The 22,872-nt window shown below is 41.0% G+C and overlaps 2 protein-coding genes across 4 annotated transcripts in view; one reads left to right on the forward strand and one right to left on the reverse strand.

Annotated features, from left to right (window-relative positions):
- Positions 1-480: 480 nt before the first annotated feature.
- c13h10orf88 (chromosome 13 C10orf88 homolog) lies at positions 481-10,068 on the reverse strand. 3 transcript variants are annotated; one of them, XM_017710550.2, is made up of 7 exons: positions 9,980-10,068; positions 9,526-9,648; positions 7,197-7,394; positions 6,888-6,960; positions 5,045-5,245; positions 3,889-4,235; positions 481-2,216 (listed from the first exon to the last, which is right to left on the reverse strand). In XM_017710550.2, the coding sequence occupies exons 2-7, from the start codon at positions 9,639-9,641 to the stop codon at positions 2,039-2,041; spliced, it is 1,113 nt and encodes a 370-aa protein (XP_017566039.1). In that variant the 5' UTR covers positions 9,642-9,648; positions 9,980-10,068; the 3' UTR covers positions 481-2,038. The 3 variants fall into 3 exon arrangements, with proteins under 3 accessions (XP_017566039.1, XP_017566041.1, XP_017566040.1); XM_017710552.2 differs by having other exon boundaries at positions 9,526-9,645; positions 9,980-10,025; XM_017710551.2 differs by lacking the exon at positions 9,980-10,068 and adding an exon at positions 9,752-9,893.
- Positions 10,069-10,713: 645 nt separating this feature from the next.
- Positions 10,714-22,872, forward strand: part of zgc:174164 (uncharacterized protein LOC570656 homolog) — a 29,670-nt gene continuing 17,511 nt past the window's right edge. The window contains exons 1-10 of the mRNA XM_017710549.2: positions 10,714-11,406; positions 13,761-13,870; positions 15,279-15,355; positions 15,447-15,525; positions 18,431-18,507; positions 20,171-20,354; positions 20,446-20,508; positions 20,603-20,674; positions 21,146-21,315; positions 21,451-21,541. Coding sequence (XP_017566038.1) covers positions 11,325-11,406; positions 13,761-13,870; positions 15,279-15,355; positions 15,447-15,525; positions 18,431-18,507; positions 20,171-20,354; positions 20,446-20,508; positions 20,603-20,674; positions 21,146-21,315; positions 21,451-21,541 — 1,005 coding nt within the window. The 5' untranslated portion in view covers positions 10,714-11,324. The remainder of the gene's footprint in view (positions 11,407-13,760; positions 13,871-15,278; positions 15,356-15,446; positions 15,526-18,430; positions 18,508-20,170; positions 20,355-20,445; positions 20,509-20,602; positions 20,675-21,145; positions 21,316-21,450; positions 21,542-22,872) is intronic.

A 22,872-nucleotide genomic window follows, 5' to 3' on the forward strand; every position in this document is an offset into this window, starting at 1 on the left:
AAGAAACACATCAAATAACAAGAAACACAATAAAAACAACATTTACATATTAATCTGGGGTCTGTCTCACTTTCACTACGTACATTACTGTGTGACAGTTTTAAGCATCTAAGCAAGTTTTTAAACAGCTGACCTCAGCAGTGAGTTTATCACAGTATACATTAGAATAAAGTCATATTCATAATTCAAATAAACAGAAAAACAATAAAAAGTAACAAGAATTTCTTGGGTCCATATTTTTCCTCGACACCTTCACAGCCGCCACAGAGACTCGTTAATCTCATCAATGACATCATGAGCTCAATTTACTGAGCACTGATTGGTCAAACCAGGAGCTGCTTTTTAACTACATATAATACTGAGCTTCCTCGAGGAGAGGCTTGGAGATGGGTAAACAAGCAAATTAACATCTAGAAAATCACTATTTATTATTTACATATGATATATAATCATTAATTTTCTATAAATTTTGTTTGTTCAAATATTAACACTTTTCTCAGCAAATAAACACAAACTACACAAATAAATAGATTTTGAAAATGTGTCCTGGGTGCCTAAGACTTTCGCACAGTGCTGTATTTTTACGTACTATTATTTCTTCTTTCTTTGGAAAATAAGCCGTTCGACTCCTCAGATTTCTCACAACTGGCTGTTCGCCATACGCATCATGCTGTTGTGCACATGCATGAAGATTAGTCATAGTTTGAGAATCTAAACCTGGCTTAACAGAGGCTGAGCTGAAACTCCATAACCCTGTCTAAGGTGAAGGTGAGACAGACCTTCCAAATTCTGATCCTACAGAGCTGCAACACTACTGACTTTCCTTTTGGGCTCAACTTGACATTTAAATCAATGAGTTGTGTCAGACTTGTTTGACTTTAAAGAGGCATCTTCTGCATAATTCAGTGGTTGAGACGTAAAATCAGAGTGCTTTGATGTGAAAGGCTCCGTTCTAGAGGACCCTAGTGAGAGGAACCAGGGGTTGCAATGTCTACGAAGCAAATATAACCATTTTACTTACCATCCAAAAGCACCAGTGGAGCTACACCTGCCTTCCGAGCTTTTATGAAATGTTTAGAATGATAAAATAACGATAAACCTGAGGGGAACTTGTTTGCCTACCAACAACCTGCATGCACCTACATGTTTTACGCCAACATCCTAACACAAAACTATCATAACACAGTGTCATCAGGCAGCATATTCATAACCATGTAGTAACTTTCTGTGAGGGAGCTTTTAGAGGTGGACGTCTGGTTCCCATCACCTCCACTGTGAACAATTCTTACTATGTTTCTCTAGAACGGAGCTCTTCACACCAAATCGCTCTGAATGACTTTGAATACATCTTGGCCGCTTAATTATGCGAAAATCTTGGAATTTCCACCTCAAAAAGTCTGGTGCAGATCCTGGAAATCAACATTATTAGTGCAGTTGCCTTGTGCATAAAACCAGGCTTTTCCCGAAAGATTTAAAAGTTTAAACCAAACATGAAAAGCAGATCGCTGAGCAGACTTACAGTGAACAGGATATTACAAACATTTTCATAGCAGCATTAGACGGTAATGTCTGAGTCACGTAAGAAAAACAAACAGTTGTAAGAACAGTCAGTCCACAGTTGCAGTCAGTGTCCATCACTCTGTGCCAGCAGCTCGCTGGAGTAAGTGAATGTTTAGCTCCAGTCAGTTCAATAAACAGTACAGTGTCAGTGATTTTTAACGTAGATTAGTGAGTCTCCATCATGAGCCAACACTGTTAGAAAGGTCCTTCTCCTTGTCTGTAAGTTTTAGGATAAGTTAAATCAAACCGTGAAGGTCCACAAGTTCCTGTGGTGGAACCACAAACGTTTCTCCTGTTAAAAACGCTTGTTTACAGTGAGCCACAGAAGTTAGTGACATTACTTGTGGTCAAACTGTAAAGGTTAGAAACAGTTTGCTCTGCCAAGCTAGTAAGACTTTCCTCAGAAAGCAGCCTCCCACTGAAGCATCTGCAAGCTCAATATTAGCCGCTGGCTGTTCCTGGTTAAGAGTGCCGCAGGTTATTGAGGGTTTGGCAGGTGTGTGAGGGCCTGTTGGAGTGTGAGCTCCAGTCTCCTCTGAAGGGCGTCCAGACGCAAGTCCATGTGCTCCTTCAGCCTTTTCTCCAGCTCCTCCATACGCTTCTCCACAACCCTCTCCAGGGCCTTCTCTAGACCTCCACAACACATGTGGTCGTCCCTTGGAAACACAAAAGCAAAAAAATGTAAATCAATCGCACCAACCACAGAAACAGGTGACCTGATAATCTGATTAACTGCAGTTGAAAAACATCAATTCTCCTGTGAGCACCTGAAGGTCATCTGCAAAAGGCGCACAGAATTTAAAGTGATATTTCTTTTAAAAAAAGTATTTATATACAGTGATTCGTAAACATCTGTGCACTTCTGGTGAAATATTTTTCAATTGGTTTTCATTTATTTATCATCCATTTTCACAATTATGGTTAAAAAGCACATTAAGATGGCAGTCATGAACGTGTACTATATAAATGAACTTATTTTTATTCATGATGTAATCATGGACAGATCAACTACAGAAGGATGTCCGAACATCTGTAACCTTAGCTTGACTAGCACTAATATTTGCCAAAATAACAACCACATAGCAGAAATAGCTAAGTAGGTGGAAAGCTAGACTGCCTAACTAAGTGAACCTTATTAGTCCCACAACTAATAAGTCCAAAAAATTTTACCTCCACATTTAACCCATCAGTGCAGTAAAACACCACATACACACCAGTGAGCACGAACACTAGGGGGCAGTGAGCACACTTGCCCGGAACGGTAGGCAGCCCTATCCGCAGCGCCCGGGGAGCAGTTGGGGGTTAGGTGTCTTGCTCAAGGACACCTCAGTCATGTATTGTTGGCTCTGGGGATTGAACCGACGGCCTTCTGGTCACAGGGCCGGTTACCTAACCTCCAGCCCACGACTGCCCCCAGTAACTAGAATTAGCAAGTTAACGGCTTTAAGCAGATTGTTTTGTATAAAAGAGTAACATATAAATTTCATTTGTGTCACACATTGAATAAAGCTTTTTCCACATAAGCATACTTGCCTCATTCCACACTAACTCACAATGGGCCAGCCTCAGTAGATGTCAAAAATTATTACTATATTAATTTAATTAAACGAAACCATGCACAATTTCAAAGCCGTGCCCCAATAATTTTTTTTAGTTAGGAATTTAATTCCATATCAAACCAGACATAATTCTGGATGTGTGTTGCTGCATGTCTCAGATTTTGTTTGTTCTTTTTCACCCCACCCCCCAAATGTCTTAAGTATTTCAGCTGTTATCATATTTTTTCACCTTTCTGAAAATTTTAATATCTCAAATGAAAAAATGTCTTATGTAGGAGGCCATGTTTGGGGTTTAATATCTCTACAAATATAATTCTCAGCCACATTAGAGTCACTAGGGAAGGTTAGTTTTGCTCTTATGGGGTCCTCAACATGGGAAAGAAAGTGGCACATTTTCAAACTTGAGCAATATTAAGTGCTTAGAGACACAACTCCAATAGACTTCTGTGGTGACGTCTAAGCATTTAGACAGACAGAAAACATGCTTGTCTATAGTTCTACCAAATTTCATGGGGCTGGGAATCATATTTGTGCAGATATTAAACCAAAAACATGGCTTCCCCCCATTCTGAGTCAGAATCAGGCGACACAAGCAACATAGGAAAGAATGAACAAAATACATGCCCACATAAAGCTAATCTAAACTGACATGTAACAGATTGGGAGCTGTAGAAACATGAGAGGTGAAGAAAAAAAAAAAAAAACCCAAAATCATGACTGCACAGCTCAGCAGCTTCATTCATAAGCTGTTCAACCACAGGTGACTCACCGCTCTCCGTTCCGCCTCTTCTCTGGTGAGTTTACCGCGTCCAGACGGAGCTGAGAGACTTGACCACATACGCTCTGCAACAAAGGAAGCAGGTCAGGACTAACTGGGCTCTGCTGGCTGGCCTGAGCAGCTAGCAGGGCTGACACAGCGTCTGGAACGCTGCTCTGGTTGCTGAGGGATGGAGGATGATGGGTTTCTGACTCCGGGTTTTGACCTACAAGTGCTGCTGTGCTTAATTCTCCCATGGCCACAGAGTCTGGAGAGAACGGTGAGCCTTTAGCCAGGCAGGCCAGCGCACCTCCACCCATCAGCAGAGGCAGGAAACCACCAAGGACATCTGCTTTACTCTGAGAAAAGGGAAAGAAATGCACAAGTTTCAACATCTCAGGTTAAATTACACATTTTTGTTGATTTGACACTTGAAAAGAAGTTAAAATAAGTTTAAGCAAACTGCCAATTGTTGTGCCTGAATTCTATTTGTTTGGTAACATATTGAAAGCAAATGAAATATAAAATGGCTCAACTTTTGCATAAGCCACATTTTATGTTTTCTTTTTCCAAAATGTTAATTTCAGCAAAAAAAAGTCCTCTGTAGAGGATGTGCTCACTGCCCCCACCCCTCACCCTCACACCCCACAGTTTGGGGTGAGTATGTGATGCACATTGTTGGGCTAGAAGATTCCGTTACTTGTTAGCTACGTTAGGTTCATGGCTCCAGTACTACAACCAAAGAAGCATGTTTGGGGAGTGGTGAATGATGTGTAAATTAGATTCTAGATTAGAGCCCTATGTGGCCATGTAATTAAGTCAAGTGATACTTTTTTTTTAATCCCTCAACCGGGGAAATTCCACCTCTGCATTTAACCCATCCGTGAAGTGAAACACCACATACACACTAGTGAACACACACACTAGGGGGCAGTGAGCACACTTGCCTGCAGCGGTGGGCAGCCCTATCCACAGCGCTCGGGGAGCAATTGGGGGTTAGGCGTCTTGCTCAAGGCCTGTCGGTGCTGGGGATCGAACCGGCAACCTTCCGGTCACAGGGCCAGCTCCCTAACCTCCAGCCCACGACTGCCCCCAGACATTCCCAACATTAGCACTGACTCATTGTGTAAAAGCTGTTCAGACAGGCTAATAACAGACTGTTCCAGACCTTCTGCTGAAACTGCACCATTTCCATCAGGTTCTGAGCTCCTGGAGAGAGGGTTGTTCCCATTTGCTCCATCATGGCCTGGACGCGCTGAAGGTCGATGCCTGGGCTTGCGCCCAGAGGGCAATGAGTGGCCTCGAGGAACTGCAGCCCTACAGTCACCTGGGCCACGCTCACCGCCGAGCGCCCACCAAGAGAGAGCAGCTGCGTAGAGAGATCGGAAATAGTAAACACAATCAGCCCTCATCTGCACATTCATCTTAACCCTACACACAACAACTCATTTCACTCACTATTATTAACAGGTAGATAGACAGGTAGATACTAGAACCCAATCGATACAGAATCACAATAAGTTAAGTGATACTTTGTTAATCCCACAAACGTGGAAATTCCACTCCAATAGTCCAACAAAAAAAAATAAAAAATATGAAGATCTAAAAACCTGATATACCGATATTATTGGGCAATGTTCTTTTCTTTTATTCAAAAATACATAACATAAAGATTATCCCTAACATTTGTTACGTATAGTTATCGAAGAGTCTTCGCCAAGATAACTTGACATAATGCAGTTTAAAAATACTTGCGATTTTAGGATCTCACACTGTGGTGCTACGCATGCAAATAAACATCCATCTTATTATCATACACCGACTGTAACTACAGAACAAGTGAGACAAAGACAAACAAATAAGGCTGACGTTGGCTTCCTACTCACCAGCTTCTTGTTCATATTTTCCTGTTCCACCTTAATTGGTGCTGCAGTTACATTCCAGTGGAACAGGAAAATTCAAACATAAAACTTCAATAGGTAGTAGTCCCTCCCGCTACTCAGGCGCTCGAGCTCGGCCCAATCGGCCTGATGGTGGCGCTATAGCAAAGTTTTGTACATTTAGGGCCGCCGATTCTGTACTGTATGTCATAGAGACAAAATTCCTTCTTCTCCTGATTACTTATGTCATTGCCCACAAAACAGCTATTTTGGCCACACTAAAAATCTGTATAGATTTTAAGGTAATTTGCATTTTATGCAAATCGTGCTTGGACCCCTTTGCAAATGTTTTGAGCGCAAATTAGTTTGAGTTTTCACACAAAAATGTTGTGCATCATCCAGGCCCCATCCAAAAATGTGGGTGGGGCTCAAATTTCAAACATAATGCATATAGAGCTCTAACTCAGAAACACATTGACCGATTGTTATGAAACTTCAAAGCCGTGTACACTATGGCAGTTGCAAATGATCTTCAGAGTTTGGTGTGATCTCCATCGCTAGGTGGCGCAATAACAAGCATAAAAAGTGTTATGCAGCCAACGGTTGTATGACTGACATGAAAACTGGCTACAATGTGCTGTCATATTGTCATACAGGTCATATTCAAAAAAACATTAGAAAAAAACTCAGATTACCAAAGTTGGGCAAACTTGCAAAGCAAGCTTGGAACCTGCAAATTGCTGTTTACAGCTATGTTTATTATTATTATTATTATTATTATTGTAACTAAATAAATGAATAACAGTGAAACTACTACTAATCTTACAAAAAACACTTCTACTATTAAAATTAACAATAAACAGACAGATAGGTACGTAACAATAATGGAACCCTTTCTAGTGCTATACAGAATCATTTTCAAAAGGGTTCTACACAGAACCATCTACAGCAGATTCTCCATCAATCCTGCAAAGAGTTCTTTGAATGTTCATGGTTCTATATAAAACCATTTTCCTTACTAAAGAACCCTTGAAGAACCATCTTTTTAAAGAGTGTGATCCTATCAATAAAAGCAGTAATAACACGTTTGTTAAGACCTTAGAATTCCATAAAAGAAACACCTGTCCATACCTTCACCTCACACGAAGCTAGCGGGCTTTCCAGCACCAGCTGACTCCTGTAGAAGGGTTTCCTCTCCCCAGTGCTACCATGAGAAAGGATACACCAAACAGATGTAGCAGGAGATCAAACAACACCAGACACATCAATACGACATATACAGAACATACAGTATCAGTCAAATGTCAGTGAATCATCTACTAAAGAATCACTGTCGAATCAATGTGAGGTCAGAGATTAACACCCCTCTTCACTACAGGAGGTTTCTAGAGTTCTTTGGAGAAGAAGCTCCAACTCTGAGGTGACGGATTGTCCACATACCTGCCGCTCTGCCATCTCTGTTCCTCCTCCCCTCTGCAGGTGCCACAGTAATCTCCAGAGAGAGAATACACCTCTATAGTGCGTGCCTCACTAACAATAAAAACACGGCTGATTACGGCCCCAGAGTTTGGGTTACACAGCAGCGTGATGACACACGGTGAGCCTTCCTCAGCACACTCGAGACAGACTGGCTCACACCTATGACAGGAGTTTACATCATCAACATCTTCGTCATCATCACCACCATCATCACCACCACCTTTGTTAAAACAGTTGGGGGGGAGGGGGGATCACCTAGTTTTTTGTACTTATCTGTTTATTTTATTGATCTGATACAATTTTTACTTTTTTTCATTTTTGTAAATCTGAGCTGCTACATGTATCAAAGGTGCTCTATTAATAGTATATCATTATTATAATTATTATTATTACTGTCCTTATCAACATTCTATCAAAAGCACCTATCCATGAAAACATAAGCCTTCTTTTTGTTGCAAGGCTTGTCCTGGAGTCTATAAAAGGACAACTTGCTGGCCACCTTTGCTGAAAGAATTCAAACCAAAAAAAGATTCAAACCGAGTGCCCCTTTCTCTGTATCTGTTCAAGAGCAAAGACAGACACACACACACACACACACACACTTTATATATTTTTTCTTTTTCATGTATTATATATATATATTTTTATACCTATTAGTAAACAACAACTATTAAGGATCTGTCACAACGTCTAAGTAAATAAACTACAACTACTACAACTACAGCAATAATTTGTGAAAAAAAAAGTAGCTCCCTAAAAGTAATACTCACACAAATAAATACAATAAACAATTAAACAATAAAGCTACTGTAATGCTAACAAAAGATTAATAGATAATAAATAAATACACACAACTATAAAGATTAAGATTATTTTGGAGATACGAGGTCGTTCCGACAGCAGCGAAACATACACTAGTAATTCAAAACTAAGTAAATATTAAATAAATAGTAAAACCCAATAGTAATACCAATAACAAGCACTGAAATGTTAACAGCAATAAAGCACCTAGTTTTGATCATAAACTAAGAAACAAAATCTAGTGCCGATAACAGAACTAGTACTAATAAAAATATACAAATATGATATGAAATATTTACAGAAAATCTAAAGATAAAAAATATAAAATGGGATTAAACACAGTGCTAACAAACTGTTCAATAAATATAAATGGGGCAGTCGTGGGCTGGGGGTTAGGGAACTGGCCCTGTGACCGGAAGGTCGCCGGTTCGATCCGACAGTACATGACCGAGGTGTCCTTGAGCAAGACAACTAACCCCCAAACTGCTCCCCGGGCGCCGTGGATAGGGCTGCCCCCTGCTCCGGGCAAGTTTGCTCATTAGTGCTCACTAGTGTGTATGTGGTGTTTCACTTCACGGATGGGTTAAACGCGGAGGCGGAGGCGGAGCCGGGGGCGGAGGCGGGGGCAGAGGCGGGGTCATTCAAATGAATAGTCACTCTGTTATTATGCAGCTTTTAGTGGAGAAGCCTTGCTTGAGTCCGATTTGCACCCTCTGAACAAACAGTCATAACTCGGGAAATGTTTACTCCATCGCTTAACCGGACAGATGGCGTGAGATAAGACGCCTTGAGGATTAGTTTGCTGTAATGTTGTGTGTATTGAGAAGAAAATGTCTGAGTTATGACGAGTTAAACACCGAGAAAATCTTGAAATAAGCAGATTCTGATTTTCAGAAATTTACATGGGAGCGAACGGGGCAGTTTTCTGTGCCTAATGCCAAACAAATGCTCATAACTCTAAAGCTAATTGATGAACTGATGAGATATTTTGAGGTTTCAGAAAGGACGAGTTTCTCTACCATTTCAAACTGAAATGGAGCTTCTAGGCGAAAGTTTCCCTGCATGACATCAGTGTCTGAGATACCGAGTGGCCTGCTGTGACATCATCGATGTCAGTTAGAATCTGAAGTTCTAGAACATTCCGCCGTTCATTCTTATGGGAGGGTTTTAATTTTTAATCTTAATTTTATTAAAAACTACCAATCCGATCGACTCCAACAATACAGAGCACAAGTCACAGCGCCGAGACCTTCGAAACGCAGTTTGAACGGAGTCTGTACGTTAAGCGGTTCGGGCTGTATTAATCGCAGAAAAGTGTGGAAGAAGAATAAGAAGAAGTGTGAGAGATAACAACAGAGGGCTTTTTAAAGCACTCTAATAAATATTTCAGATGGAAATAAATCATGTGGATCATAACTGCGAGAGCAAACACCACTAATAAACAACACTATAACCAGACCCGCTGACCAGATGTGAGTGCCAGGCTTACTGTACAGCAGGCGGTTCCTCTGGTTCTGTCAGGGTGCTGATGATGTCTGAGAGCTGCGAGCTGGAGGTGCAGACCCAGGAGGAGATTCCGCTCACCACACCTTTACTCACACTCATCCTGCTGCTGAGACACAGAGACACCGCCACAACCACTCAGTGACAATCACAACAGCACCACGAGTGAGGACAACACGGCTACGAAAACGAAGCTGGAGTTAGCGTCTTACTCGAATTCCCCGTTCCACCTTAAATGGTGCGGCAGGTACTCTCTGGCGTCTCAGGCGTTCCAATAATACACCGCACCATTTAAGGTGGAACGGAAAAATTCGAAAAACGAGCTGGAAAAGCTGCTACACGACTGACAGCGCAGCGGAGACAGTGACGTGATTTTATACTCCTACTGTAAAATTAATTTAATTACAGTAAAATAAAAAATATATTCAAAACCCGCTCACCGAGCTGCCGCTGCCTCAGAGTCATCAGCCTAAGACTAGCTCGCCTCGAGGACCCCACAAGAGGACATGCTCCTGCGCCTGTTTAAAAGTAATTCTAACAGTAATGATGATGATGATTATTAATATTATTATTATTATTATTTGTTGTTGTTGTTGTTATGCATTTTTGTCTAATGTGATGACTATTTTTAAGTGCTTTTTTGACCTAATTAGCTAGCGAAGAAATTTTAATTGAAATTTTTGGACGTGCTGCACTTAATATATATATTTTTTATACGTTTCAAATTTACAGGGCAGATTTTAGCTTGGGAAGCCTAAAACCCACGCCTCTTAAAATCATATTAATCAAATTCACAGATAGAGTCATCCAAAGTGCTCACCATTCAGACTCATGTTCACATCTAACATGCTATTCATTAATCAATAATCCGAATTCAGACAGTTCAATCTCTTTTTAGTCTTTTTTCCCTTGTTTTTAGACATTAAACGCACTATTGTGCCGAGACTGTGCAGATCTAAAGCTCATGTGCCGACGGCAGATCAGCGCTGTGCATGATTTGGAGATCAGCAGATTCGGACAGCGGTGAGAAATGCAGGTTTGTAGGCATAAAACAAGCTGGATAGATAGCTGGACAGATCGGCACACAGGCAAGTTTCACTAGTTGAGTGCTAAATAAATTGTCCACAGTCTCTAATGGAGATATTAAGTTAGACGATATTATTTGATTGCGATGGTGATAGAATGCCCTTTATGAGACTCTGTTCAGCTACTGGCCCCATCCTGTGAAGGATTTTGAACAGGCTGTAGCCCGAGACCTACCCCACCTGTTCTGTCCCTCCCATTGCATTTACCTTTAGGAGCGCTACACACTTCAGCTCTTCTTTTGAGAGCTCACCTGTGGGACTGCTACACTCCTGAGCTCACCTGTTGGAGTGCTACTTACCTGAGCTCACCTGTTGGAGCGCTACATACCTGAGCTCACCAGTACGACTGCTACACACCTGAAATCACCTGTAGAAGCACAACATACCTGAGCTCACCTATTGGACTGCTGCACACCTGAGCTCAGCTGTTGGAGCATTACACACCTGAGCTCAGCTGTTGGAGCATTACACACCTGAGCTCAGCTGTTGGAGTGCTACACACCTGAGCTCACCTGTAGAAGCACAACATACCTGAGCTCACCTATTTGACTGCGACACACCTGAGCTCAGCTGTCGGAGTGCTATACACCTGAGCTCAGCTGTCAGAGTGCTACGCACCGGAGCTGTTGGACTGGTGCACACCTACAGCTCACCTTTCTCTCACCGACCAGCTGTGGAAACACTCCAAGATGCTCACATAATGGAGGGGCAGAAGCGCAGAAGAGCCAGACTGTTGTTTCTTACTGTCATGGTTGGATTACTTTACGTGGTGGAGAGTCAAGGTACGGCCGGCTGGACACTCAGAGCTTCAGCTCAGGCTCTGGGGGTCAGAGTACAGTGACGTTGCCATTTGTGGAGATGAGAAAGTCTGAAATGGTTTAAAAGCGCTTTTCAAGGTCTGTGAATGACGGGTTGGACCGCTGAGTTACTTGTATGGTTCAACAGTGTTAGGCTAAGGCATCAAAGCAGCTTTTTAAGGCTTCTGTTACTGGCTCACATTACAGATGCTTCGTGTTCTCAGTGTTGGGACGTTGTTTATTCGCAGTGTTGATGTTGTCTTGTATGACTGTTTGCTTAAAAAAAATATCCAACTGCTCCTAAAAGTTTCATGGCGTAAATGCAGCTAATGCTTGTGCCCTAATGGTATGGGCTTATATTAAAGCTTTTCTAAAGCAATATGCTTTTCTGAGTATATCATCACCAGAAATCCCCATAGAATTGTTTCTGTTGGAGCCCAATGGTTTTTAATGGCCTGGCATCACAAAATACAAGGATCGTGATGGTTTAGCAGGTGACCAGCAGCTGATTATACATGTATTTGATGGTTTTCTATTGTGACCTAAAGGTGTTCTACAGGAAACTAGTGGTCTCTACTGGAAATCAGTTCCTAATTAGAAAGCAAACCATTAGGTTTTAACCCTAAAGGATTCCAAAGGTCCCTTTTCAGCAGGGCAGGGCTTAAAAGTCACTTCCCAGCTGCATATTTGCTTGTAAAGAGGGCCACATTAGTCCAGTTTTAGAGCAGCACAGAGTGAGAAATTTTACATAGAAGCGGTTGATTTATAATGTGGCACTACTTTGTCTGCTCTAACTTACTAGATGTCTGAAAAAATAAATCTCAAGACTATAAAAAACATAGAGAAATATTGTGGTATTACATTTTGCCATAGTGCCCACCTCTACTCTAATTAGAGACGGGCAATATGGCAAAAATATAATATTTTGATACTTCAAGAAGTTTTCATGACACACAGTATGTCACAGTAGTTCTTTTTATTTAGCCTTATTTATTTATTTATCGAGTTATTTATAACTATTTAGTAAATAGCTATTTATTTGTTTCTATTTAGCCATCCACACTATAGGCTGGGGTTCAATCCCCGCCTGGGCAAACACCCTACACTATACCACTAATAGTCCTTGGGCAAGACTCCCAATACTACCTTCTGTGTAAAAATGATCAAATTGTAAGTAGCCAAATGTGGTAAATGAAAATGTCTGATACAAATACTGATGATAGTCCACGATATACTCAGAAAAGTATATTGTGACGTAGTGTTATGTAATTCATCACAATAACCAGGGATCAGCGAACCAAATGTTAGGAAGAAGAGCCATTTTATCCTTTCAACAAATATCAAACCACCTTGTTACCATCAATATTTTATGTCCGTTTTACCATCTTGGCTGTAAATATGTCTCAGTATGTGCTGACGTGCTGATATAGGATAAAAAATATAAATGAAAACTCAGACTTCCATTACTCTGCTTTAAGCTTTAACTCAGCTATAGCCACTTTTCTCACATCTCTGGCAGGAAACGTTTCTACAAAAGTAGAACAGTTTCCTCTAAAATGTCTCACAATGTTCAACTTTTTACTTGGCTGAAGCTGCTTCTCCTTCACTAGCTTCTTGTTCGAATTTTCCCGTTCATCCGTAAAAGGCACCTGAGGTGCCAGACTGTAACTGCTGCACCATTTAAGGTGGAACGGCGGAATTTGATCGAGAAACTGACTTCAGTTTAGCTTCTTTTTAGTGTTTGACAGTTTCTCACTGCAGATTAAATGTATCAGGAAACCAGCTGGTGTGATTATAAATGGTCCATTCTTCTCCATATGGATGTCCATAGAGGCCATGAGGTAGTTTTAATTTTCTGGATTGTTATTTTGCGATAACAACTTATCACGTTATGTCAGTTAGTTGCCCTGTGATTTGGAGATACGCAAGTCCAGGGAGGCCATGAGCTGTTGCTAGAATTTTGTGATCTTGATTACTTGATAATCCTCTGATCTCAAAAGAACAACTTTATTATCTTGAGATCACAAGATAATTGACTTATCTCAAAATATCAATACAGAAAATTATAGCCACAGCTCATGGCCTCTCCGGACTGCCATATCTCCAAATGATCAATGTTCGTCTTAAATCTTGCTCTTTGCCTTTTTGTTAGCTTCTAGCTATTCTAATGTGGTGGATCCGCAGCAGGGCTGTAAAAGAGCCGCATGTTGCCGAATCCTGACGATACCGATATGTATTGTCGTGCTGCCCAGGCCTACTCTGAATGCATTTCCCTGACTGACCGCAGAGCTGCTCTGTTGACCGGAATGTTCATTTAATTCATTTTGTTGTATTTACAGATTTATTCCATGAACAGACATCAAAACTGAGAAGTTACCAGATTGTCACCCCTCAGGTTGTGACCGGCCGATGGAAAAGGCATGAAAACGGCTCAGAAACACACAGACAGGTGCGTCCGTCACAAAACTGCACTGAATGGACAAAACACTGTATTGCAGTTATATTGCTATGTACACCAATCAGGCATAACATCATGACCACCTGACCTACCTTGTTTCTACACTCATTGTCCATTTTGTCAGTTCCACTTACCACTTACTGGTGGTGGTATGTTAGTGTGTGTAGTGCTGGTCTGAGTAGATCAGACACAGCATTGCTGCTGGAACTTTTAAATACCTCAGTGTCACTGCTGGACTGAGAATAGTCCACCAACCAAAAATATCCAGCCGACAGCGTCCTGTGACCACTGATGAAGTACTAGAGGATAACCAACGCGAACTGTGCAGCAGCAGATGAGCTGTCGCCTCTGACTTTACATCTATAAGGTGGACTGACAAGGTAGGAGGGTCTAATAGAGTGGACAGTGAGTGGACAGTGTTTAAAAACTCCAGCAGCACTGCTGTATCTGATCCACTCGCACCAGCGCAACACACACTAACACCACCACCACCACCATGTCAGTGTAACTGCAGTGCTGAGAATGATCCACCACCCAAATAGTACCTGCTCTGTGAGGGTCCATGGGGATCTTGACCACTGAAGAACAAGGAGGGGGCACTCTTTTCTTTACAGTGATGATGAATGGAACCGGGGTTGCCATGACTACAATACAGATATAGCCATTTTATTTACTATCTAGAACCACCAGTGAACCTACACGTGTCTTCTGAGTTTTATATGGATTGTTGACGATGGTAAAATAGTGGTCAATCTGAAAAATAACAATTTTTTGGGGGGGGGGGGGGGGGGGGTACTATTTTGCCTGTTTTGCCTTGTATCCCTCCACCTTGAATGGATCAAAATATGTTTTGAGTCAATACTTCACTATTCATAACCACTTCATCTAATAACTTTGTGAGAATGTTGATGGAGATGATGTTGACGATGGTAAAATACTGGTAAATATGACAAAGTACACTTCCTTGTGGGACTATTTTCTCTTAGAACACCCTTCTTGTAGCCCTCCACCATGAACGGGTAAAATAATCTGATTAAAATGCATTTTAGACCAAAAACCTTATCACAAAATTACCATAAAGCAAGATATAAGGCTACGTATTCTTATCCATTTCAGGTAGTAACTTTCTCCGAGGAGCTTTTAGAGGTGGACGTCTGGTTCCTATCACCACCACTGTGAACAATTCTGACTCTAAGCCAAAGCATTTCACACCAAACAATTCTGAATGACTCTGGTTGCACCTTGACCATTTAATTCTGTTCCCCTGGCTGAAAAGGAGTTGAAATACTAACTGGGTTTAAATACAAGTTTAAAAACATCACTTTAAAAGAACCGAATGCCCACGACAGAATAATGTATTGAGGTTCTATTATTGACCTCATTCTGTTTGTGTTCACAGAACGGTCACTCTGATCAGATCACCTACTCGATCAAGATAGAGGACGTCATCCACTACCTAAATCTGACCAAAAACAAGTAAGAAACATTTACTTCTGGTGTCGCTACCTTCACTGCATTGATGTGCGTGAGTTCATGTTGACATGTGTTTTGCTCTTTGTTTTCTCAGAGACTTTTTATCTCCTGACTTTGCGGTGGTTTCTCATGACGTTCATAAGAAGTCAGTGAGGAGACACACAGGAAAGCCAGTAGGTTTACCTTTTGTTAAGTGTTTTGGTCGGTAGTGTAGGCCACTGTGTAATGAGCAGGCGGCATAGGAGGGGTGGTCAGCATGGTATGCTTTCGTTATTGTTGTAACGTGACAAAGAGCCAGACGCTCGCTCTAAAAAACAAATGATGAGACTTCAATATTAAAGGGTTTGGCAAGAATCATAGGCAGTAAACATGTGTGGGTCAAATCCAAAACAGCAAATAGGTACAATGAGAAAACCATAACCAGAGGGGCAAAGACAAGAGACCAAAAATCCAGAAAATAGTCCAAACACAATGAAGGCAATCGCAATAACACATGAGAAACACTAAGTAGCTCTACAAGAGAAGCAACACCTCGCAAATAACCTCTGCTAAAGCCTGGGCTTAAATACTAAACTAAGAGGTCATATAGGTAACGATGCTTTTGCTGTGTTAAAATGTACTTATCATGTACGTTTAGCAAGTACCTGATGAAGACAACTCAGACATGTGTGGTATGTGGTTTTGGCTGGTGTATCTTTTCAAGTGCTCTTGCAAACACGGGTTTTAAGCTGTTGTGTCAGCGTTCCAGTCATTCCTGATCAAACTGGTCGTGAAGCTCCACCCGTATCCAGCTGTACAGGTTAGACGTCTTACCGGTGAATGCTTGGGCCACATTCTTCACCCTTCACCCTTTATTTGGTCCGTGTGGAATTCTCCTTTACAGCTTTATGTGTGGGGTTGCTAATCCATCAAGATTGGCCTTGAGAGGGAAGTTGGCTGAGGCCTCCTGAGACCACCCAAATTCAGGTTTTGAGATTTTCAGTGACTTTAATTAAAATAAATATGAACATCACAGTAAAATATATGAAAGTTGGTCTCTATGCTTTTAACTCAGCAATTGGCTCTAAATGTTGTAGACTAAACTAGCTAGCAAATAACAATAAGCTAGCTGGTTAGCTGGATGAGCAGCTAAGGACATCGTAGCTACAGGAGCTGGCCGAGGCCTCCTGGAATTCTCAAAATTCCACTTTTTCAGTGGTTTTAATATTTGTAAATCATAAAAATGCAATCAGAGTAAATGCATTCACATTGTGTCTTTACATTAAACAGAAAAACAAAAATGAACCTGGAGGATTTATCTGAAAGGAGATGAACAGGGTCATCACCAGACCAGGTCAATAACCAGAAGAGCCAGATAGAATACATAAGGGTAGGAGAAAACAGTCCAAAAACAGGCGAGGGTCGTAACCATAGAAGAATCATACAAACAACAAAGCCAAAAACAGAAGCGAGAATCAGAAACCAGAGAAAACAAAGTGAGGTCGAAACTCTTGGCTTGGTATGCACTGACGGAACAACGGCAATACTTCACAAACATCAGGAGCTAACAGACAGGTATATATCCAGAGCAAGGCAGGTGGAAATGATTAGTATTCAGGTGACTGTGATGTGATGGGTGGTTTGTGATTGGCCGGAAGAATCTCATGACAGACTGAAGGATTCTGGGAAGTGGAGTCCTTGATAGTATAAGTCTCTGACTGAGAACCAGAAAGTGTGACACTGCCTCTAAGTGCTGTAGACTATGTAAACTAGCTAACGAAAAACAAAACAGCTAAAATAATTGAAGCTAGCTAATTGGTTGAGTCACAAATAACACCACAAAAAACAAAAGGAGCTAGGCCTCTTGGAATTTAGAAAATCCACCCTTGAGATTTTCAGTGAATTTTGAAAAATGAAAGCAAAGTGAAAGTTTATATTTCAGTCTGTACTACGCATCAAACAGAAAAACAACTCTGACAGAAGCTGAGGCTAAATGCTGTAGACTAGCTAAACTAGCTAGCTAATAACAAACTAGCAGTTAATAAACTAGCTGTACTAGCTAGCTAATAACAAACTAGCTAATAATAATCTAGCTAAACTAGCTAGCTAATAACAAACTAGCAGTTAATAAACTAGCTGTACTAGCTAGCTAATAACAAACTAGCTAATAATAATCTAGCTAAACTAGCTAGCTAATAACAAACTAGCTAATAATAATCTAGCTAAATTAGCTAGCTAATAACAAACAAGCTAATAATAAACTAGATAAACTAGCTAGCTAATAACAAACTAGCAGTTAATAAACTAGCTGTACTAGCTAGCTAATAACAAACTAGCTAATAATAATCTAGCTAAACTAGCTAGCTAATAACAAACTAGCTAATAATAATCTAGCTAAATTAGCTAGCTAATAACAAACAAGCTAATAATAAACTAGATAAACTAGCTAGCTAATAACAACCTGGCTAATAATAAACTAGCTAGCTAACAGGATGAGCCACAAATAAGACCATAAAAACTAAAGGAGTTTTTATGGAATTATGAAATTATACAAATGCAATCCTTAAGATTTTCAGTGAATTAAAAAAAAAGAACAGGCATGAACACAGAGTAAACCATGTTAACATTTCGGCGTATTGATGCTTTGAAGAGAAAAACAACTCGGATAGAAGCTGGCCCTAAACGCTCTAGATAGCCAAACTAGATAGCTAATAACAGGCTAGCTAACCTAACCTAGCTAGCCAACAGGATGAGCCGCAAAGGAGAGTAGAACTCTGAAGGAGCTGGCCGAGGCCTCAAATTTCAGTTCAGTAGTGAAACCACCTTCTGATTAGCACCTGAATGCACCACAAAAAATCCTGGTTTTCGGTTATGGTCTTGGAGTAAAGTACAACCGTCCTGTACGTTGCAGAGTCTCTTCTACGCCTAAAAACCTGATGCAACTATTTAACAAGCCCATCCTGAGGCGAAGAACACTACATGTGGGACTGAGGGCTAATTGAATGAGCTGTAAAGGGGCCAATAAAAAACACTGAAAAGCCCAGATTGCTGTAAAGAGTTGGCAGCCCAGTTTACATGCCATTTCCTTGTCTGTTGTAGAAATCCTGTCACTATCAGGGTCGCGTGGAGGGCCGCGAGGACTCGTTGGTGGCTCTGAGTAACTGTGATGGTATCAGGTGTGTATTACAGTAAAACTGTGGCCTTTTGCCTGCTAGACCAGTCTTTCACCTTCATCTTCACTGGTGAAAGGATCCTGCTGTGTACACCAAAACAACAAGGAAAGCTTTTAAACGAACAGAGAAGTATGTGTCAGTATCTCACGACTGATACCTCAGTTTGTTTAGTGTTAATGATACTATATTTGAATGTATCACTCATAGTGGCGTAGTACAATAAGAACACTGTTGTATAGTGGAGGTTTTTTTTTTTTTAAACACTTTTCATTTTATTTATTTATTTATTTCCTTAACACCTTTTTAAAAATGCCAGCTGCTGTTTACATTGGCAATGGACCAGGTGAAGTGATCTTGACTTGAAATTATATTAATTGACATAAATTCTTTGCAAAAAGAGTTCTAGATAGTGACAAGTAAAGGTTCTATGACTTTGGGCAATGGAGAAACTCTTTCTGATTGTGTAACGTGTGGGAGTGATGATGAGGCGGATGCATATGTGAAGAGAAGCAAAATTTATTAGGGGCAAATCCATAATCAGGGCCAAAACGGTCCAGGGTCAACGAGCCAACACGGAGAGAACGATGGGCAGACATGACAAAAATGAACACAGGATAAACAAACAACGGAGGCCAGAAGAACAAGCACCAACCAATACAATACAAAGACCAAACACAGACCTGCAAACTAACAGGGGAAAACAGGGCTTAAATAGAGAAACAACGAGGGTTAACAATACACAGGCGGATAACAGGTGAGAACAATCAAGGGCGGAGTCAGGAAACAAGGGGGCAGGACAGGGAAAAATCAAAACAATGAAAGCACATGGACAAGACCAAAACAATAGCACACTGAGGATTTGGGGGGCCAATCATGACAGATGGTATATAAAACCATGTTTTGTCTTTTCATCATAGAGAAGAACCGGTTAGCAATACACAGAGCCACTTATGAATACTTTAAAAAATCCTGTTGCCCTTTACATTGTGTGTAAATTTCACGATGACTGGACAAAGAGAAACGGCCCAAAATGACTTGGGAAAACGTCTGGTTCCATTGACTTACATTGAAAGTAAAGTAAGTTTTTTCCTTCCCCTGTAAAGTTACCATTTTGGAGGTTTTGTTCCAACAGATGCGATATGTTAAATGGAAAAATGAAATTAAAATGGAAATTTTTCATTTTTAAAAACATTTCTGCAAAATTTTGTGTGGTTGAGTGAATGGAACCAGGGATTGCCATGTCTACAACACACACAGCCATTTTATTCACTGTTATTTATTATCTTACGGATTTTATATGTAATGTTGATGGTGGTAAATCTGACAAAAGCTTTGTTTGGAGAACTATTTTGCTTTAAGACAACACTGCATGTACTTTAATTATAAAACTAAATATATTTTAGGTCAAAACATTGTCTCACAGCTATCATACAGGTGTCAGGTAACCTATTCATAACCATTGCATCTAATATCTTTCTGTATGAGAGCTTTACGAGGCATGAAATTCTTTGGACGTCTGGTTCCTATCACCACCAGTGTGGACAATTCAGACTGCTATACAGTTACTCTTATAAAGCTATGAGGTTTTGTTATAATATTCAGTACAACATTAATTTAAAGCGTTTAACCTGAATATGTACTTTATTTTGTGTTTTTGTGGTTAAAGGGGCGTCATCTTCATTGGTAACGAGAGTTATGCTCTCGAGCCCGCTTTGCAGTCATCAAACAACGAGCACCTTCTGTTTCCACTGGACGACAGCCAGTCCGAGCCGTTTGTGTGTGGAGTGGCCGATGCTCATGGTGAAGACAATGCTCCGGAAGTGGCCTTATCCATGACCTCTTTTTTACGGGTCAGAAAAGTTTTACCTTAAGAAGTTACTGGCATTTTGCTTTGCGATTACTGTCTCATAAAACCTTCCACTCTTTTATCTATATTGACAGAGAAAACGAAACTTGCCTCTGACCCGATATGTGGAACTGGTGTTGGTAGTGGACAATCAAAGGGTGAGTATCAAATGCACACTCAGTGCTTTATCAGTTTCCTGGCAGGTTTGTCGTTTACGGACTTCTTATCTCTTTGTTTGCTTTGCTGTTACAGTTCAACTTGAAGAAGGGTAACACCACTGCGGTGAGGGAAGAGATGGTCCAGCTGGCCAATCTACTGGACACAGTAAGTGAGCCCTATGTGATAACTCCACTACATATAGTACTGTTCAAAAGTCAGAAACCACCCATCATGTATTTAATTTCCAGCCCAAACAGGTATTAAGTGCAAGTTATTCATATTCAGGAAGTATTGCTGCATTTAACCCTCTACAACTTATCATCATTGGTCAGTGTCTGACCACAGGACTGCTGTTGGTGGTAGTCCTTCCTCAGCACAGCAGTAACACTGACATAGTAGTGTGTGTGGTGGTCAGTGTCACTGCACTCAGTTGAGAGTGGACCACCTCCTGGAAATATCCAGCTAATAGAGACTCTTTGGAGAATGAAGAACTACAGAGTGACTAACAAACTGTCCATCAACAGATGGGCTACAGGCTCAACACACCAGGAAGGTGGAGCTACCTGAAAGGACTTGCAACTAAAGTGGACAGTGATGAACTAATGGATTGACCTCTCATCCCTGTATTCATTCTAGTACTTTCAGCAGCTGAACATCCGGATAATCCTGGTGGGTCTGGAGATTTTTGAAACACAGAACCCGTTTGATATGAACGGAAGTGCAGGAGATGTTCTTGGGAGGTTTGTCGACTGGAGGAAGACACAACTTGTGCCCCGCATCAGGAACGACATGGCCCAGCTCGTCGTGTACGTATGAAGACCCTGAGTGTAGATCATAATAATGTCCAGTGTCTGGCTCTCATGTTGATATGAGCCCTGTGAAACTGTATATGCCGTCTTGCTGCATCCGTCCTTTTGCTCCATGTCTTGTTTGTTTTGCAGGGGTCGTTCAGGAGCATACAGCGGCGGTGTCCTGGGCATGGCCTTTGTGGGAACTGTCTGCTCGGCGAGCACTGGTGGAGGAATCGGCGTGGTCAGTCTTATTTAACCGTTGACACTTTGCACCATATGGTGTGCCTCGGTAGTCAGCTTCTGATAGCAATATTCAGTCCATGAACAGAGCCCATCTTTTATTATTGATGCAAGGCATGTGTGCTGAAAGTTAGCCCAGCTGACTGCTTTGGGCAGGGAAAGAAAGAGGTTCAAAATCAATGGGATTATGAGCGGGTTTTGTTTGACGAGCTTAACACCCATTTTACATTGCTTCAATCTTTTAGCTACCCCAAGCAATAAGGGGTACATAATGTATGTTTTTTCTACTTTTGTGTCCATATTTACCAACAACAACAACCATCATTCATTTTTTACATGACTATTTCTAGACATGATTCTGTGTAATGGTAATGTAAGGGGGAGCGAGGAGGCGGACGCCTACGCTGAGATAAGCGAGATTTATTATGGGCAAATCCAGGGTCGTGGTCATAACAGTCCAGGTTCATGTAGCCGATACGGATAGAACGAGGGTAAGACATGACAAAAACCAGAATCAACACATCAAACGAAGACCAATACAATCATACAAAGACCAGATACAAAGACACAAAGACTGGCAAACACAAGGGGCAAACACAGGGCTTAAATACACGGAACAATGACGGACAGGTGAAACCAATCAGGGGCGGAGTTACAAAATCAAAACACGAACACATGGACAGGACTGGGAGGGGCCAACCGTGGCAGGTAAATGTTTTTGTGAGTATGTGAGCACAGAATATTAGAATGTCTCCATGTCAGCCAGTAGGTTGAGCTAACTAGCAAGCAACTTTGACACTTTAGAGTTATTAAATGGCATTCAATGACCAGCTAGACAATAAAAACGCTAAGCATGGTTATTACAATGGTTCCAAGTGTCTTTTAAGTAGGCGGAAAACAAACTAAAACCATCCATTTCCCACTTGGGTCAGTTTTTGTTTAAGACTGTGAACAAACACATAACCTGACATCTGTTAAGTCTGTTTGGCTACCTTGTGTTTTGACTCACTTTGTTATTGTGACTGCTTAAAAATCTGACCAGGCACAGAAAAACAACAGTTCAGTTTAGACTGAAATCCTTCGGGAAATGTCTGAAAAGAAGAAAAACTTCTTTTGTTGCTGCAGTGATCCATTTACTTACCGACAGCCATGAACAGCACAACGTTTAATAGTTTTCCCCACCTTTTCTGCTCATATAACAACGCTAAATATGTGCATGGTTGTGAAGTCACAAACATAAGGCCTTCAAAAAGGACGGCTTGTGCAGCTCAGTCAGTATATAGACTGTACAGGCTGGGGAGGGAGCTTTTGAAACATTAAGTGTTCATATTG

This window comes from Pygocentrus nattereri, chromosome 13 (genome assembly GCF_015220715.1).
Source record: "Pygocentrus nattereri isolate fPygNat1 chromosome 13, fPygNat1.pri, whole genome shotgun sequence".
NCBI lineage: Eukaryota > Metazoa > Chordata > Actinopteri > Characiformes > Serrasalmidae > Pygocentrus > Pygocentrus nattereri.